The following is a 16,460-nucleotide window of genomic DNA, read 5'->3' on the forward strand; positions in this document are numbered from 1 at the left end:
TCTCTTCCTGGGTGAACACTGCTCAGAGTGCAACTACACATAAGTCTGCTTGTTGGAGGCGGAGAGTGACTGCCTCTGCCTCCACCCCAACACCCCACCCCCTCCTTTGGTTATTAAACTGTATTTGTATCAAACCTCAAGATTTTTTTTTTTGCTTTTGTCCCCATCCCACTGGACATGGAAGTGAACAAAAAAATGAGCACGTCTGTAGCGGCTTGCCAACATCAACCCACCACAGAAAAATGACACCTATTCTAGGATATTGCTGTTAAATATTTTCCAGAGAGAAAGTGAATTGCCTATGAAATGGTACTCTGAATTGTTCTGGTCCACCATACTGCAAAAATGTGAGCTTGCACCAAAACTGGTGGCAGCAGGACAAATACAAGTATATTACAATGGGACAGGATCAGCTTTGGCAGGCTTAGGTTAGCGAGCTAAGGGAGAATACAAGAAATGTTCTTATGTTAACACAACATGTCCCACAAAGGGGTATGAACTGACTGTATCCTGATTTAGGAAGTAAACCAAAGGCCTATTTCTAACCACTGAAACATGGTAGTTTGTGAACAGAGAGGCAACAAAATACACATGTATACTTTATAACATCATGCAGCGTGCACCGGTGGTTTCTTAGGATGAACTTCTGCTATGGGGCAAGAGTGCTCCAGAACAACTTCTGCAAGCCCAGACTTGCAGTCATCCCTGAAGCTTTCCTGTACATACTTCCTCCTTTGGCAGACTGAAAACCTCAGACACAGAAGACAGGAGGGGCAGACTGGTTCCTCCTAACATGGGACTGAGGCATGTTTGAGCCAGGGATCAGAGCTAGGGGCACACCGCAACCTCAGAGGACAGACAGAGCTTGCCACATCCTCTGTTGACTACAGGCCAACCTTTGTCAAATGAGTGCATTTGAGGATAACACGTGAGAAACAGAAGCTGAAAACATTAAAGCTGGAGATGATACTGTTTAACCATCACTGGTGTCCGCTGTAGTTCAGTCTATAACTTGATTTGATGATGATTATGTCTGTGTCTTCAACAACAAATGCTCAGAGATTAAATCTTACCTGCATTGGAACAGGATCTTTAAGGTAATATCCTTCAACAATCTGTTCTTTTCTATAGTGCTCAATGATGTCAGCAATACTGTTCCAATAAAAAAAGAGATGTTAAAAGTTAAACAGGTTAATTTTCCTTCTGTTTGAGAACTTACTTTTCCAGACAACCACAGAAAACTTTCTCACAAAGTTTTAATAAAATCATAATCTCATTTGTAGTGATAAGAATTTACTAATATACTGAAGTCAAGAAAGTTCACAAAACTGTATTCAGAATGTATTAATTCTAAACTCCGCAAAGTATTTTAATTAGTTGCTTAAAATGCCAAATGAGGACACTACTTTTTTCACATTCAAGTAGCACATGTGCATTACCAGCTCTCCAACCAGGATGAAAATTGCTATTTCATTGGCAATAATTTTCCAAGTCCTCGAATAACTATGGAAGGGGAATAGAAGGTATCACAAGTGCACAGTCATTTCCTTCTACGAGGACAGGAAAAGAAAACAGTTTGTAGCCGAGCTTACACAGCCTATACTTGGAAAACAGTGAGCTATCTTATTAAGTTATATATTTAATTGGTAGCAATCCTACAGGGAATCACTCATTCTAATCACAAGATTTAGATTGCAATTGCATTCGGAAGGCCAGGAGAGAAGCAGTGACAGACAGAAAGCTGAAATTCAAAGCATTTGAGTCGGCATTTGAGTTACTAACTTAATTTTGCAGTTACTGAAATTTACACTGACATAAAGAAAAGCAACATGAACATCCATAGAAATAAATAATTCATATGCAAAGCATCAGCCTAAAAAGGAATTAAGTAATCAAGCATAAAACAAAAATGTATCTTTTCACTTGGTGCATACTTAGATCTGTGTGCTAAGCTAATCAGCAAGGTATGCGGCAATAAAATCTTTGACCAGTTACAATTGGATACAGCTGTGTCCAACACAGGAACAAAATCTGATACTGTAAAAATAATTTCAAAAACTTCTAAATAAAGCTATCCCAAGACATCTTCATTCACTTTTCTCTCTCATTCTAAAGTTATGAATTACTGCATGCTTGATAAAATAGTATTCCCACAAATTATTTTTTTTGTTTTGCAGGTATGCAAATTTGTCTTTCAGCATTCCTGAATTAAAATATTTTTTCAATTTTTGCTGAGATGCAATCTGCTTATGCCATTTTCTGCATAATAAATTTAAACTTTGCCACACTACAGAAAATGAATCAGTAATTTTATTTTTCATGTTGAGTAGCTACTGCCAACATCTTGTAGTAAGTAAAACAGCATCAATTTTTTTCTCATCAAATCAAGAATACCTTGACTGTCAATGCCTCTTCTCCTTCCTTGGTTAAAAATGGCAACAGGGTTTCCTCAATATAAGGAGAGGTGCCCAGTTTCTTCCAAATTTGTAAAAAGGGGCTGAAGAATAAATTCAAGTTGCATTTGAAAATTCCCTCTGTAATTAGGAGTACCCTACAGACTAGGGCTTTCCCTGGATGGAGTGACTAATGGATTGGCTCTGCAGTCCTCTCCTCCCACAAACAAACTCAATTCAGATGGTCACATATATTGCTTTACAATGATGACAACAGCTCAAGTGCCTGAACACTGCAAACACACAGATACCAGGTATCTCCAGACAAGTACACGACAGAATTTGCAAGGGATTAGAGTTATCTAATGTAAAGAGTCAAGCTTGAAATCAGACTGACCACAAAAGTTATCTAAGGGACAGGAAAATGAAACGTGGCACTCTCCAGTGTCTAACAGCAACAAACACCCTATTTACACAAATGCATAAAGGAAAGTATAAATAAGCATGGATTAAAAAATAAAAGGTTAAAAATTTATTTGATATTCAGAAATAAGATGGGTCTCAATACTATATCACTGTTACTTTAATCTCTTCGTAGGTCTTACAAGGTTCCACAGATCTCAGCTACCTGAATGATTTTAAAAGTATCTCACAATCATAAGCAGTTAAAGGAGTGAATCAGGAGTTATTCCAGAAGCTGAAATTTCCACTAATGAAGAATCCAGAAAGCAGAACTAAGTAACACCATTCATTGTTGTTCACCAAGCATTGTTGAATTATAAAGGCAAAGCTTTCATATGTTAAACCTATATTGTTCAGCCCATCACAGTACAGATTGATCTACCAGTTGAAACAGCATAATCTTTCAATAATTTACTAAATTTTCAAACTGTACTGTTCAAATTAAAGATAACTTTAAAGCCTGTTCACTCTACAAACTACTGTTTATCTTCTCCTTTGACAGAAACAAAGAAGAACCACTACTTTTACAGGTTTTCTTGAATGCAGGTTGAATTTTGGAAGGAAGGCAGATAGAAGGACAGATATGGCCTGATATGCTTTTCCTACCACATTTTCTAAAATCAGAATTGAAAGTTTAATACATGCTATCTATAAAAACACTGTGTGAAACACATAAGGAAGTTATTCACAGAACAGCTGAGGCACTCCAGAAGGCACTTCTGGAGACCTAGCCCAAGCCCTCAGCTCAAAGCAGTGTCGTGATAGCAGGTTGCTCTGGCCCTTGTGCAGATCCTGAAAATCTCCATGGATGGAGACTCCACACATTTCTGGGTAACTTGTTCCAGTGTCTGATCACCCTCACAGGAAAAATCCATACACCAGTATATACACACTTCAGACTAAGGTTTCATGACACAGTTACTAAAATCATGACTGTACACAGTCTGCCCGGGACAGAGTTAATTTTCTTCACAGAAGTCCATCAAGTGCTGCATTTTAGATGTGTAACTGAAACACTGTATTGATGTGAAACACTGTGTTGATATCACACTCATGTTTTGACTATTGTTTAACTGTAGTTGCAGTGCTGAGGCTTTCCTTTTTCCCTGATCCCTGGTCCTTTGAACCCATCCTGAAAGTTGGACAGGCCTGGGCAACAACCTGGGACTGGGTACAGCACAAAGGCTGACCTTAACCAGCAAAGGGATAGATTCCCTGGACACAACGTCACACTCAGCATTAAAAGCTCAAGAAAAGAAGAAGGAAGAAGATGTTAAAAGGCCCACGGAGTAGTGACCCAGCCAGCAGCTGAACATCCCACAGTGCTTGCTAATTCCCTGCCCTCAGGACAACAGCAAAACTAGCAAAAGCCTATTTGATGAAACTTGTGGGTCAAGGTAAAGCGAGTTTAAGAAATGAATGAGGGGAAAGTACACTAGCAAAGCAAAAGCATTCACTCACCACCTCTCACAAGCAAACTGATGCCCAGTTAGTCTGAGCAACACCCACTTCAGAAGACAAAATAACCTCTTTGGTTTTTATTGCTGAATATATCTCTTTGGTCAGTCTGGTTCTCTGGAACACAGAGAAAGGCTCTACACACTGCTCAGCAAGAACCAAAACACTGGAGTGTTATCAAGACTGTTTTAGCTTCAGGCCTGAATCACAGCACCATACTGGCTGCTGTAAAGAAAATTAACTTCAGTCACAGACTCAAAACAACCACCAATGAATGGCTTTGCCATTTTTCCATGGAACTGTAAGAAGTTGATTAACAAAGTAATTAGTTATCCATGGAATAAGTATAAAGATCAGAGAAGTTATATGCTCTACTGAAGCCCATGCAGAAAATACTGCTTTGTTACACAGTCAAAATAAAACCCCAACATGTATTTAGATGCTCTATATGGGGACCTTCCAAGTGCACAGCTAAAAGGCCACAGGTTGGCTGTTCTGCAGAGCTGATAAATAATGAAAGCAGACCTCTGTAAGACAGACCGCAAACACAGCCTGACATTCATACCCTTCAACAGAGATTTAAAGCATTTTACATATACTGTGATGGGAGCACATGCAAAAGGAACAGATTGGTGGAAAAAAATAAGTATTCCTATGCAGCACAGACTAAGACATTCCTAAGATGTAGCTAGGATCCCCTTCCCTATGAAGACCTGGAGTAACAACTTCAGGAATACTACCAAACATACTATTGCTTATATAGCAATATATAGGTTATCGTGGTTCTAGCCCCATATCTGGATATTCAGATTATCTAAAAAATAAAACAAACTTCTTCCATTTTGTCTTCCTTACTATTCTTTACCTTGTTTTGTATGGAAAATCTTGGTCTCTAATTGATTGAGAGCATAACTGTAATCAATGCTCTGCAGACAAAGAGCAGATTGCTTTCATTTTATCTATTACTGCAAATACAATCACAAAAATCATTTAAGAATATTAAAACTACTCTGCTACCAAGGACATCAAAAAGATCTAGTCTAATACTAGTATCAGAATTCAAAGGAGATACTTTCAGAGCATTTACTGAAGCAGTTAATTATAAAAAAAGCTTAGTTAATGGAATTGTCAAGCTGGTCAATTTAGAGAAGAAGTAGCACTTCTTAAATCTGAAATTTTAACCATGAAGATAAACACTACATTTTTAGATAAGCCACAAAGACAGAACACTCTGCACCAAGAAATGCTTATAAATGGTTTCACTATCTTGCGTAAATTTGTTTAATGTATCTCTGTTCCGGATTCAATGCCCTGTTTGTCACTTTTCAGCCACTTCAAATTATGCTACGTATCAAAACCACATTAGCCTCCACATAAAGATTTGTTTCTTACAGTGTGCCCATTAAATGAACTAATATAAGAATCAAAATGCCACTGTTCTTCCCTGTTTTCTGCTTCTTATTTACTGCGCTCTGCAGTAGATTTTACATTATAGAATTTGGGCAGTTGCCATGTTTATTTTGCAGTCTTATTATCTTGCATTGCATAATTCATTAGATACTTGAGCATCCAGGTAGTTTACCAACTTGCTAAGTTGGACTGAATGTCAGCCTAGTAGTATAACAGTAATTCTCCAAAACATTCAACAAAAAACTGAAAACTCTTAAAGCTCTGCAGATTCTCTTTCACACTGAGGAAGATCTCTGCAAAATACGTAACGAAATACTAAAAAAAAGAAAGGCATTTTTTCCTAACTTAGTGCTGCCTAACTTGAGAATCTTGCTTTCTGTTCATTACTGTGGAAAGAACCTTCTTCTGACAGATGCAATGCAATTTATGTATGTAACTCAAATGAATCCAGAGCAGCATTCTAAAGTAATCTAAAATAAAAACTTAGGGTAGTAACTCTCTGAAGATATACTATTTAGTGCTGCAAAACCATCTGAGAGTAATGAGTTCCAAAAATTTGCTAGGTAGTCTGACATCACCTGGAGTGCAGGCTCCTAGCCTATAATCCTCCTATAAAATGCCATGTAACTAGAGAATGGGCAAAAGAGCATTTACCTTCAAGAAAGGCTGATACTGCAACTAGCTTGGCTTTCAATAACGATGTCTGGAGGACAGACTGATTGATGAAGAAGGTATTCAAGCAGCCTGGGTGTGAGATATGCATAGATTTGAAAAGTTCCAATTGTTTAGCCTCACACCATTGTCCATTTGAAACCACATGAAAAAGCCCACTCAACTTCTTAGCTGGGAGAACTCAGCATTTTCTCAGACAGACCAGCTGCTGGATCTCAACCCACTCAGAAGCCAAGCTGGAAGTGATAGCAATCCTCCACTGGGATGAAGAATGCCCTGGTTCTATGTGAGCAAGTCTGGAAAAGTGCAGCTTTTGTGAGGCAGGCAAGAGCCTCCACTTAAAAGAGGGAGGTGAGTTTTCACTACCAGGAAGTCTTGCATCCACTACTCTAAACACAAGATCATCAAGGATTGAGCTGTATTGACAGCTTCTCCCACAGAAGGGGAAACATTTATTGTTATTTCTTTTTTGTACCAATTACTGTTTTTTGTACCAATGGCAAAACAAATGCCTCCCACGTTTGCTCACTCTGAAGAGCTCTGTACTCCTGACCTAAGTACCACACATACTACAACACAATTCAACTACTTCTTCCAACAACAAAGGTATTTTTCCCTGTTCCTGTAAATACCCATCTCTATTATTTTCAAACTACACTGAATGTTTCAGATAAAATTAACATTTTTGTTTTCCCTTTTCAAATAGACAAAGGAACAAAGAGTAGTTTCCATGACAACACAGCATTCTCTTAATTACAGATCCACATATGATCCATACAATCCACAATGTGTAGTGTGAAGAAAATAGTTTGGCAGGACAAATGTTTTGAAAGGCAGAAGCTATGCTTAGGCTTCTGCAAGCTTGAGGTACTCGCTCAGTTACAAGTAACTACTAAGCAAAAATGGTTAGTATACTATTGAGAAAACTATAGTCTTTTAACAGTAAATAATTAACAGGAGCAAGTTATATAAATTCTTGACATAAACTTAAAATACGCGCAACTCCTTTCACCATTAAAACTTACCTATTGTAGTATCTGCCTCCCATCATAAACTGATTGTTTGATGTTGGACATATTTTAAAACGCTGAATATTTTCACTGGTCCGAAAGTAAAGTGAATAATCACCAGGTGTATTATCTGAAGGCCTCACAAGAAAACTGCACACCTGACCAACTGAGAAGATATCGTAACAGTGTTATTTTTCTTAGTGTTATATATAAGTTCTTACCATATCTATTTCCAAATATATCAGCAAGAACTGTACACTTGAAGAAATACAAAGTCTGTAAGGTTAAGTTCCAGCAGTAATGTCAAACTAGATGAACTAGTTCTAAACAGCTAAAAAGAATGCTAAATATAGCTGTAGCTGGCAACCCAGCCACATCTTTGCCACCTCTCCACAAGTGTATAAAAAACAAGCTTGAAAACATTAAAAAAAATTAACAACTTCTGTTCTAATATTTAAAGTATGCTATTTAACAATATCAGACAAAAATCTTGATGCTTTCATTTAAATAAATATTTGCTCTATGAAAGGACTCAAAATGTTTGTAATGTATTTTCCTTTAGATATATAAAAGCATTTTCTGTGCAGCATTTTGATAACGACATTAATGAGTGAAACAATTAGTTACTCAGACATTAATTTAAAGCATTATTTAACTGGACTCAAGAACATGCTCAACACTCATAGCCACAACAGGTTTCTTCCAATGTAATATAATACTGAAGAAACAACCACACAACACTTTGATATATTCATACATAGGAGGAACTTTTGCCAGAGTTTAATACGAATAGGGTCACTTTGTGCCATTTCACTACCACTGCATTTCAATCAGAAATACAAGTACCTGTCATCAGCAAATTGTAAGCCTCTTGTTTGGAGATCTTCCCATGGAACCATCTTAACAAAGATGAAGAGAAAAATTAGAAAGCAAGACTACCAGCTCTCTTTTTTGGCTGTGGTGACATCCAAGGCTCTGGCACCTATGAATTAATCTTTATTTAAAAAGACCTAATACATATAGATGAGATAATCAATGACTTTGCTACTTAAATATTCTGTTCTGCCAACAGAATGAAAAAACTAACAGGTACATAAATAAATCAATTTTAATAAAAATGCCCATCACGTGTTGATGTTTAAATTTAACTGAGATTAGAGAGGAAAATAAATTGTTTAAATGCTAGATAATTAATATGCGTTTTTTTTCAAGTCAATCGCATGCAGAAATTTACTTGAATCATGAACTGCAAAGCTAAAACAAGGAGGTTAAACATTGTACAGAAAAACTCAAACTGAATTTTGCCAGAAGCTGTGGAAATAAAGCCTGAATTTGTTATGACTACGGAATACAAAATGCTTTGATCTCACACCTTGTACCTTCCCAGAGTGCTGTGTCAGAGCTGTGCCTTAAAGAAGTTCAGCAGCCTCTGTTCATTCTCAGTCTGATATTTATGACTATACAGAACAGCTTGACATGCTGCAACTTAATAACTTACTTTCTCCCTTTAAGGAAAGCTAAAAATATGGCCCTTTTATGTATCAGAAAGAGCCCTAGTTCTAACTAACTTCCTATACTACCTTTAGAGGATAATTTCTGGCTAGTGGAATGTTCAAAGGAACCAATGTCTCCCCAGGATTCCTCTCAGTTGAACAAATAATTGTGGACAGCCAGTATAAAAGCTCCAAGGATCTGCTACAAGCTACTTTGAAATAAAAAACAAACTCTGCATTTATTCGAAGGCAGCCCTACTGCTAAACTGACTAGCAGAATGCTAGCAAACAATAAACAACAAATAAATCGGCAATTTTCTTTCTCCTATTAATATAACAATAAGTACCTCCCTTCAGCCATCAGTCTCTTGAAGGCTGCAACCTGGACAACAGAGAAAAAACAGCAGGTGCAAGCAAATGGAGGACTTTGAAGAAGTCAAGCCACTAGAAAGTTTCTGGAAGTGTCTTTTGCCACTCCTCTTTACTACTGAAAATAATCTACCAATAGCTTGACATACCGAGACATTGTTGATTGTAAATTGTATCCAATCTTTAAAAACTGTGAAGAATTTAAGCAAACAGGACAAATCTTACAGCACTCCAGCTTTCTCTTTAAAGCTTAAATGTTGTTACATGAAGCTAACAGAGACAAGCTGTAACTATCACATTTTAATTTTGCTGCTAATGGTACTTTGCATGTAGAGTTGTGCAGATGTGAATAAAGGTTACCTTTGAGGCAAACACTATGTTCATTAAATACTTCACTGTGGACATTTTGGCTGAAAGTGATTGTACAGAGACTCATTAAGATACTAACATTGCAAAGTCCATTGGCAACAGGCATACCTATTACAGTACTCTCATGTTAATTATCCATGCATCTTCAGCAGCTAGTATGAGAAAAAGTCCTGAGGTGAAAAAAAATCACTCTTTGGTTCACCTTCCCAAAAGTTGGGAAATCTCATAGCGGAAGTCTACAAAGTTATGATTACTTTTAATAACAACACAAAAATCCTTACATTTTGCCTTCATGTGGATCTTCTTCTCTTCCCTAATGAGAAAATTAACATATTAAGTGCATGACAACAGTACAGCTGAGTTTAAAAAATAAACAAAAAAATCTCACAGGTTAAGACCCTCTGTAGAAAAAGACATTTAGCAGTCTGAGACATTTTTTAACTAAAGGGCTTACTGCAGTTCTATGAAAAGAAGTTCTCCTCTTCCTTCACTAAGTGGGAATTCAGCCAAAATATGTAATTTCAGAGGATTGCTTCTGTCATGTTTCAAGTCCTTCTTCAGAGGTGGTAACTTTTTCTAAATCTCAACTTTATTAAGATTAACTTAACCTCTGATATATCAATCTACAGTTCAACAGTCTAATACTTCCACTTCAATTTAGCCATTCACATCCTCACAGGAATCTGTGAGAAGCATCTGCAGATAACACTGCTATTAGTAAATCATATATACTCTTCAGGAAAACATTATAAAAACTACCTTATAGTATTTGACTCCAAAGCATTTCTTGTTAAGAAACCCCAAACAACTTCTTTCTTTTTTTTTTTTTCCTTCTGAAGTATGTGAAGCCATCTGTTCCCCAGTGGTGACTGAATTATCTGCAGTTTACCTGGTTAGCTTCCCAAGCCCATACAAGCCCCTCCTAGGTACAATTAACTCATCAACATATTTTTAACCCACACTTCATCCTTTTAAAAAAAAAAAAAAGACCTACCACAATGCAAAGTCACATTCTGTTGAGTTTGTGAACGTTTCATGGCAAATATATTAAAAAAACCATGCAATTAAGGGAGCAGTAGATTCTTTACCAGAACAGTTGAATTTAGGAAACTGTCCAGTAAATGTACATCACCATTTATTTGTACGTCTCTTTGGACAATATTAAGCACTTTTTTGATACTGAATTAGTCTTAAAGGTTTGTTATACAATTTTAAAACTAATAGATCAGATTATTAGGTTTAGAAAAGTATATGTACCTAATTAGGAAAAGGGTGATTAAACATCCCTAATTTTCATTTATTTCAATATTATTTTACCAAAAAAATCGTTAATTTCAGAATTTGAATATAAAAATGACTTACCACTTCTTCAACCAGGTCTTCAACAATAAGACCTTGCTCATCTGTCCGTAGGTTTGTAACCCACATCCAGCCATCTTCCAGTTCATTATGTACAATAAACATGTCTCCTTTAAGGAAACTGAAGAGGGTTAAAGCAAGATTTAAATCAGAGATACAATACTAATATAAAGGCTAATGAACACAATTAATCATTGAGCATAATTTCAAAGAAAAATTGAAAAAAAAAACCAGTTAATGAAAAATTACCGACACCTCAAACACATCACAGGTATTCTTCCTCACACTTAAGTGGCTACTATATATGACTATTCGTACTTTTGATTTGTGATTATTATCTAATGCAAACTTCAGTTCTCTTAACACCAAAATGTGCTATGGGTGTATGCAAGAAAAACAACACCACAAATATTAAAAGACAGCAATACAGCTATTTTGTCAAGGGGGATCAAGTACTAAACACAAGCAAACTAGTCTTTCATAAAAAACTAATCTTGCATAATAAAAGCCTGTGGAATATCTATTCTTTAAGTTCTAACATATGAAGTGCTACAAAGAGTACAAGACAGTTACCAGAGAAGTAAGCAATGCAATTAGCTACATGACAAGCACAAAGAAGTATTAACATGTTAAGGGAGTTTCATTACAGGAAGGTTAGTATAAGTTACTCCTTAAGTGTTATCACAAAGTCACGTCACATGAAATGCTTTCAACGTAGCACAGCAAGACTTCTCAATCAAATTTGACAATGCATCATCATGCAGGAAATAGCAATAAAGAATTGAAGCTCATTAACTACTATTTCAGTCCAAAATTGCACAGCAGATTTCTGTGGCATTTCTCTTACTTGAAGTAGGCTAACAGAAAAGGCATTAACTTGAACACAAAACAAGCAGCAAGAATTAAAGAGCATAAACCAACATATCACTATTGAAAACAAAGTATAAATTCAACACAGAACTTTGCATATTAGCTGTATCCTAAAAGGGAGAAAAGGTATAACTATATGATTTTTGTTATGATAGCAAAGCAATAAAACGCTTTTTCCTCTTGAGTTGGCAGGTGCAATAACACAGTTAACAGACTCAAACTTATCTTTTTATTTTTAAACATAGCAGGAAGCCTTACTTGCCATATGCAATTAGAGAACCTTCTCATCTGCTTAGAAAAACAATCTCAAAGACAAATACCTACTCAGCATTCTTTCAAGAGGTCAGATAGGACTGGACTGTGAGCCTGGGGATAAATTTTCATTCCAATTAGGATATAAAGCTAACATATACCCCTATCTTATATCCTTATCCTCCAAAAAAACGAAGTTCCAGCTCAATTGGAATGTTAAATCAAATTAAGAAATCAAGGCTGTTTCATTTGAGAAATCAGAAATCACTAAAACAGAGGATTTGAAAGAGATTTCTAATCTGAAAAAAAATTCTGACATCTTAAGAAAGCAGTGTCATTTCCAAGTAGCCAGCACATGCTCTTCTATTTAATGTGAGGCTGTTTTGTGTCCTTTCCACACAGTATCTCATGAAGATGCCAGAAAGGTGGGGAGTACAGACAATCCCTAAGAAACTATTGAGGTATCAATGTTACTTCTGTAAGTAACAGTTAAAAGAAAAATGCAAGAGACAGGCCTGCAATTCAGGAATTTTTGAAGATCTTAAAACACAGGGACGAGGCACACTGAAAAGTATAATTTATTCAATTCAGAGGCTATCGGGAATCATTCTCTCTTCATTTTATACTTAGAGAAGAAAACTTAAAAAAAAACACGAAACCAAAGCCACTAAGTTTCAAAGCACAGATAAGAAAATTAATACTAGAATACTAAAGACAAGTCTTTTTTAACATTGCACCTTTTTTACTTGAAAAAAGGCTTTAAACAATATTTTCTTCCATTTATGAGTAGTCAATGCTCACATTCTCTTTCTACTGCTCAGAACTGGTTTGGCTTGAACAATTTATCTGCTATTAATTCTGTGGCAGTTCAGTAAAAAAGCCTAGCTCATTTATTTCACACACTCACATGTGCCATTTCTGCACAGAATTCTTACACAAATTTACACTCTTGAAGAAAAATGTAGAGCTTTATAAAGCATAATTCTAAACTATAACATCATTAATTTTACTTGATAAAACTAATATAACTTCCCTTACAACTAATACAAAGAAGTATACAGAGAACAAAAAGCCTTATTGTTGTTTCCAACAAAACGCAGAGCAGCACAATCCTTTAACTGTTTTAAATTTAAGAAAATATTGGACAGTGGCTGCGTATGAACATATACTTAAATCATTAGTACTTATAAATACTTTTGGGAATTTCACAACACCTGTTATTAAAACATACCTTATTTCATCAGTTTCTGGCACTTTGGTGTAAGGTAGAATTGCTCGAACTCTTCTTCTGTCCTCCACAGGCTACAATTTAAGGGAAGAGAGCAAAGATAATACTTTTCCCTCTTTCTAGTGTAGAATCCCTCTCTCCTGCACTACATTATTCTGAGGCAAAGGATTGGTAATAGGCCCTTATCCCCACCATGCCAGCTTTAAACTTCAAAAGCTCAAAACCACTGAGAAATAGAAAAGCTTAATTCATACAGCTAGCTACTAGAGATCTTTTTTTTTTTTTTCTGTCTTTCTAGCATGACAATGTCTGTTTATCTTCTTCAAAATAAATTGCCAGTAAGTTAATTCCCATAAAAGTGTAGTTTTTAACTTTCTTCCACTTAAGGGTAAAAATTTCCAGAAGTTCAACATTCAGAATGTAGTTTTGATGTAGGGTTTTTTTTGTTTCTTGTTGTTATTGGTTGTTTTTTAGTGTTTGTTGGGGTTTTTTTAGGAGGGAGCATTATGCATTGTTTTAACTATCTATGTAATTTTAAGGATGGTCATGTAAAATAAGCCCCATTTTCAGAAACCTTCATTACATTACTTCCAAAGTGTGTATTTTGAAAACATGGTTAGATAAACAAAGCATTACTAAATTGTCATTTCACATTTTCATTAAATAATGATTATTTTTTCAATCATTGCTTTCCATCAGTAAGAACACATTTTTATGTTCCTTATACTTCAACATACACTGAGTCAACATAGAACTACAGGAAACTTTCTACAATGCTTTTTCCAATGAAAACTATGCACAGTGACTAAAGTTACCAACATTTAAGTAAAACACACCTGAAAATTTTACTTTAAATTTTTTACTACTTGCCTCTGGAGGTGCTACTGGAAATAAGAGCTTTTCCCCTTTCAGCAAACAGGACACATGACTGTAATAACCTATTAGGTCTGACAGTGAAGCAAAGCGACGTCCACCAATATAATAGTCTCCACACATGGCAATAATCCTGGTAATAAAAAGAAAGAAGCTTGACATATTAATGTTTTGGGTTTTTTTAGGACATTTCATTTTCAAAGCAGTGTCTACATTCAGCAGTGTAGTATTACGAGACCCCTACAGAAATTTAAGTAAACCTTAGCTAATGAGTATTTAATAAAAAATTGCTGGCATACAGTGCATGATACACCAGTATTTTAAGACTTTTAAGAAGTGCTGATTCACAAAAACACCAGTACATTTGTCAGAACTAAATGAAAAAAAGGAGGAATAATCTATGCACTAATAAACAAAACAGCCTTATTACTAGCATTATGCAGGACACATCTTTTATGACAGGCTTATGTATATTTAACAAAATATTAGAATATTTTAAAAATAAATAACTGCACTGGATTATATAATGCAGAAAAACCTCTTGAAAAATTAGTCACTTTCTCACAGTTAGTTTAGCACCTATTAAAAGGTAAGAAATTACTGCTGGATGAACACACATGCCTGCATGTAACTTTCAAGAGGTACCAGAAGAGCTTAAGAAACTTTCAGGTAAAATGTTGGGATTTCAGTTGCACAGAAATCTAAGAAAAATTTAATGCGAAAAAGACACTGCTGAAAAAAAAAATACAAGGGACATATTTTAGTAACAGAAGTTTCACCTAATCTTTATAGGCTGCAATTGGCAAAGATCTACCTTTGGTGAAAACAGCACATCTATTCTGAGGGACATGGGAGATCCATTACTTATTTGCTTGAAATTACTTAAGGCTGCCATTCTTGACGTAGACAAGGTTATTGAGAGTAACACTTGCCTACCTAGTGATAAACAAAAAATATATACTTAGCAGTCAAAAGAATGAAACCAAAAACATGTCCAGTCTCTGAAGAACAGTATTGACTAACCAATTAACTCCCTTTGGATATTTATCTGTGTGTTTTAGGAATCTCAGAATGAAAGATTCTTTAAGGTTTAAAACTATTGTAAGACCCTTTCCCGTAGGAATTCAGAAATCATTAGACTACATTTAACCTGAGATGCCAGAAACACTTTTATTGTGGGAATGAACCAATAGCCAATTGCCTGATCTTGGCTTTAAAATGAGAAGTTAGTAAAAATACAGGACTTTACAAAAGCACTAGAAAGCAAGTACTGGTAGAGTTCACTTTTGTGCTCCTACTACACAATAACCAGTTCCCAACCAGGTATCAGCATAGCTCAGAAGCTGAAATGAATAGCTCAGATAGCAAGATGCAAGCATGAGGTACTATTTGTGCACTATATTGTCTGCACTCCAGAGAATTACGCTTTCATGTCAGTGGTAGATCAGGACCTCTGAACCTTCATCACATAGCAGATGCAAACAAAAGCTCCTACACTGGCAAACCCTGCATGTAGCAGCTCATATGCTGGTGTTCTGGATAATTCCTATTTCTAGAAGTTGAAGAACTTGCTTTGAATTTGTTTGTTGCTAGTTAGACAACTTACAGAAATTTCTTCTACTATTGAAGAAATATTTGCTTTCCTTTCCTTTTTTTTTTTCCTTTTTTTGTAAAGATTAACATTACACTGCAGCTCTTCTCAGAATACATTTCACTCACACAAAATAATAAATGAATTTACCAAGATACAGAGTCTGCCAATAGAAAAATAATCCTAGTTACAACTTTGGGTAAAGAGCTACTTCTATTTAGAATAACTAATTCAAACACATTTCAAATACTGAAAGCTTCCAGCAATTCTTCATACTATTAAATACTTAATGACTCTGGTTCTCATGGGGTTTTTTGGAGGGTTTTCCCTCAGAGATAAGGAAGCAACCAGATGTACTAACACTCTGAAGCACGTCCCGTGAGCTACAATGGCTACTGTGGAACAGACTCAAAATAACCCCCTTGACTGAATACTGGAAAATACATGTTGCTTTACATCTATTCTCAACCACTTTAGACAGGTTTCTCTAACTAGATATTGTTGGTTTCCTGACATTTTTCTTCTTTGGCTTATCAAGTAACTTTTAGCAGTACATTTTAAAACAACTAAACACAGGTAAAATGCTGTATCATGGAATAATGAAAGGTCAAAAATAATCATTTATAATGCCGTTATTGTTTTCTCTTTGTA

The 16,460-nt window shown here is 35.7% G+C and overlaps 1 protein-coding gene across 1 annotated transcript in view; it reads right to left on the reverse strand.

Annotated features, from left to right (window-relative positions):
- The window catches only part of RASA1 (RAS p21 protein activator (GTPase activating protein) 1), a gene marked incomplete at its 5' end in the record, with an annotated part of 46,014 nt that overhangs the window by 29,335 nt on the left and 219 nt on the right, over positions 1–16,460 (reverse strand). Inside the window, 7 exons of the mRNA XM_009997841.1 lie at positions 1,074–1,152; positions 7,421–7,571; positions 8,252–8,304; positions 9,918–9,949; positions 10,999–11,116; positions 13,349–13,419; positions 14,216–14,351. Of these exons, the coding sequence (XP_009996143.1) occupies positions 1,074–1,152; positions 7,421–7,571; positions 8,252–8,304; positions 9,918–9,949; positions 10,999–11,116; positions 13,349–13,419; positions 14,216–14,351 (640 nt within the window). The remainder of the gene's footprint in view (positions 1–1,073; positions 1,153–7,420; positions 7,572–8,251; positions 8,305–9,917; positions 9,950–10,998; positions 11,117–13,348; positions 13,420–14,215; positions 14,352–16,460) is intronic.

The sequence above is a fragment of the Chaetura pelagica genome, unplaced genomic scaffold (genome assembly GCF_000747805.2).
Source record: "Chaetura pelagica isolate M959 unplaced genomic scaffold, ChaPel_1.0 scaffold84, whole genome shotgun sequence".
Classification (NCBI taxonomy): domain Eukaryota; kingdom Metazoa; phylum Chordata; class Aves; order Apodiformes; family Apodidae; genus Chaetura; species Chaetura pelagica.